We start from the raw sequence: 2249 nt of genomic DNA on the forward strand, positions 1-2249 counted from the left end.
ACGATAGCAACTGCCTACCAAAAAAAAAAAAAAAAGCTGCTAAAAGTTAAACTTTTCATACTTTTAAAGATTAATTCATCTCAAATGCGTTATTTCTTCAATATATTTATAAAGTATCCACTCAAGCACTAATTATGTTCAAACATTTTATACCTTGCAAGTTACATTACACTCAAATGCTCTTTATTTGAACACGCTTTTATATCAATATTTTACTCTGTCACTAATTCAATTTCTACATTCCTCTAAAACGCTATTTATACTTGCTTTTAGCGAGCGAGCCCATGCAGTTTCACCAGGAACTGCTTTTAAGCTTTTATAGTTTTATCAGCTCTTGTTTGGATCTTATTTCTGTGTGGTGACATGACATCTACTAGTGCCACTGCGCTCCTCATGTGAGTTCAACATAATTCAACCCTTGATGCGAGGGCAGAGTGCGTGAGGATCAATTGGGTAACAGGAATTGGTGGTTCCTTTTTAATATGTCTCCAGTATTGCTGGCAAAGCATCAAATTGGGCCACTGAAATAAACCTTGAAACTTGTCTTGTTTTATTCCATTTAAATTTAAATATTCAATCGTTTTGTTTGTTTGTTTTTCTATCAAATTTTGGAAGAAACATCAGCAAATCTGCTTAAGAATACTATGAAAAAATACAAAAAATAAATGACTGCAGTGAACTCTAAGTGCAAGTGTCAGCGTGAGCGTGCTAATCTTTTCCCATTCTCCCTTATCTGCAGAGTTCAAAGCCCTTGAGGAGACGATGAGAGGACAGGAAACCCACACTGTCTACTGGGTTTGTTCCAGGCCCGCCAACCTATAATACTCTTTGGACTCCCAAGGCTCAAACCGTCTGACAGATCAACCCCCCTTTGGTGGAGTGCTTTCATCTCCCCCGTGAGTCCAAGACGTGATGTGACACATCCCCGCCTCAGCACTGACTGGCTGTCCAGCATCAAGGCCACCATGCAGGAGTGCCACACCGGCCTGTGCCTGTCGGTGTACCTCATCACCTTCTTGACGGGCTTCCCGGCCAACGCCCTCGCCTTCTACACGTTCAGCAGGAAGGTGAGGCAAAAAGCCACGCCCATCGACATACTACTCCTCAACCTGACCATCTCCGACCTCCTCTTCCTCCTCTTCTTGCCCTTCAAGATGCAGGAGGTGATGAACAACATGTTGTGGGACATGCCCTTCGTGCTCTGCCCCATGTCCGGCTTTGTCTTCTACATGTGCATTTACACCAGCACCTTCTTCCTCACCGCCGTCAGCGTGGAGCGCTACCTGGGCGTGGCCTTCCCCATCCAGCACACCCTGAAGCGGCGGCCGAGGTACGCCGTGGCCGCCAGCGTCTTCTTCTGGATGTTCTCCATCATTAACTTGAGCATCGTCTTCATCATGCCGCTAATCGGCTCTGAAAGCCCCCCTTTGAACGGAGGGGTTAATGTTTCGGCCCATGAAAGCTTGCTGCACCACGTCACGGTAGAGGTGTGTTATGAGAATTTCACGCAGGCACAGCTGAAGGTCCTCCTGCCTGTCAGGTTGGAGCTCTGCGTGGTGCTCTTCTGTATTCCCTTCCTGATATGCAGCTTCTGCTACATCAACTTCATCAGGATTCTCTTAAGGCTGCAACACATCGGCAGACGCAGGCGTCTCCGGGCAATAGGCATGGCGCTGGGAACGCTAGTGGTCTTCGCCCTGTGTTTCGGCCCCTACAATATGACCCACGTTGTGGGTTTTATTACATGGAAGAGTCCTGATTGGAGAGACAAGGCCCTGCTGTGTAGCACCTTTAACGCTTGCTTGGACCCCCTTATTTTCTACTTCTCCTCCGCTGCTGTGAGAGGGACTGTGGGAAGCGTGTTGAAGGGGGTGAAGAGTCGAATGTGCACGTCTTGTCACATGCTCCAGTCCCTTTGGAAGGGAGTTACCAAGACAGCAAAAGATAAGGCACCCAAACAAGAGGAGATCAATGCTATCTGACCTGACTGAATGGGAGTCGTGAGTGGCTGACTTCACTAATTTGTTATTTCACTGTTCCTGGAAGCAGGAAATGTCTACCTTTACACGTGAGAAGGTGTCATTTGCGATGTTTGATCATCCATTGGTGAACTTCCTACTCAGATTAGAGACAGGATATGTGGACCTTTGTCTGAGGAGCAAAAAAAAAGAACAGGCTGCAACAGTTTCCTGAAATGATTAACATTAATGCTGCCATTCAGTTATGCTTCGCCCATACAGATGTGTAGG

At 46.5% G+C, this 2249-nt stretch overlaps 1 protein-coding gene across 1 annotated transcript; it reads left to right on the plus strand.

The window, feature by feature from the left end:
- Positions 1 to 965: 965 nt before the first annotated feature.
- Positions 966 to 1982, plus strand: LOC308084716 (free fatty acid receptor 2-like; the record flags this gene model as incomplete). Its single annotated transcript, XM_080427547.1, has 1 exon — positions 966 to 1982. The coding sequence occupies one exon, from the start codon at positions 966 to 968 to the stop codon at positions 1980 to 1982; it is 1017 nt and encodes a 338-aa protein (XP_080283673.1).
- Between the last annotated feature and the right edge of the window lie 267 nt (positions 1983 to 2249).

Source organism: Gymnoscopelus braueri (genome assembly GCF_963280865.1).
Source record: "Gymnoscopelus braueri genome assembly, chromosome: 4".
Classification (NCBI taxonomy): domain Eukaryota; kingdom Metazoa; phylum Chordata; class Actinopteri; order Myctophiformes; family Myctophidae; genus Gymnoscopelus; species Gymnoscopelus braueri.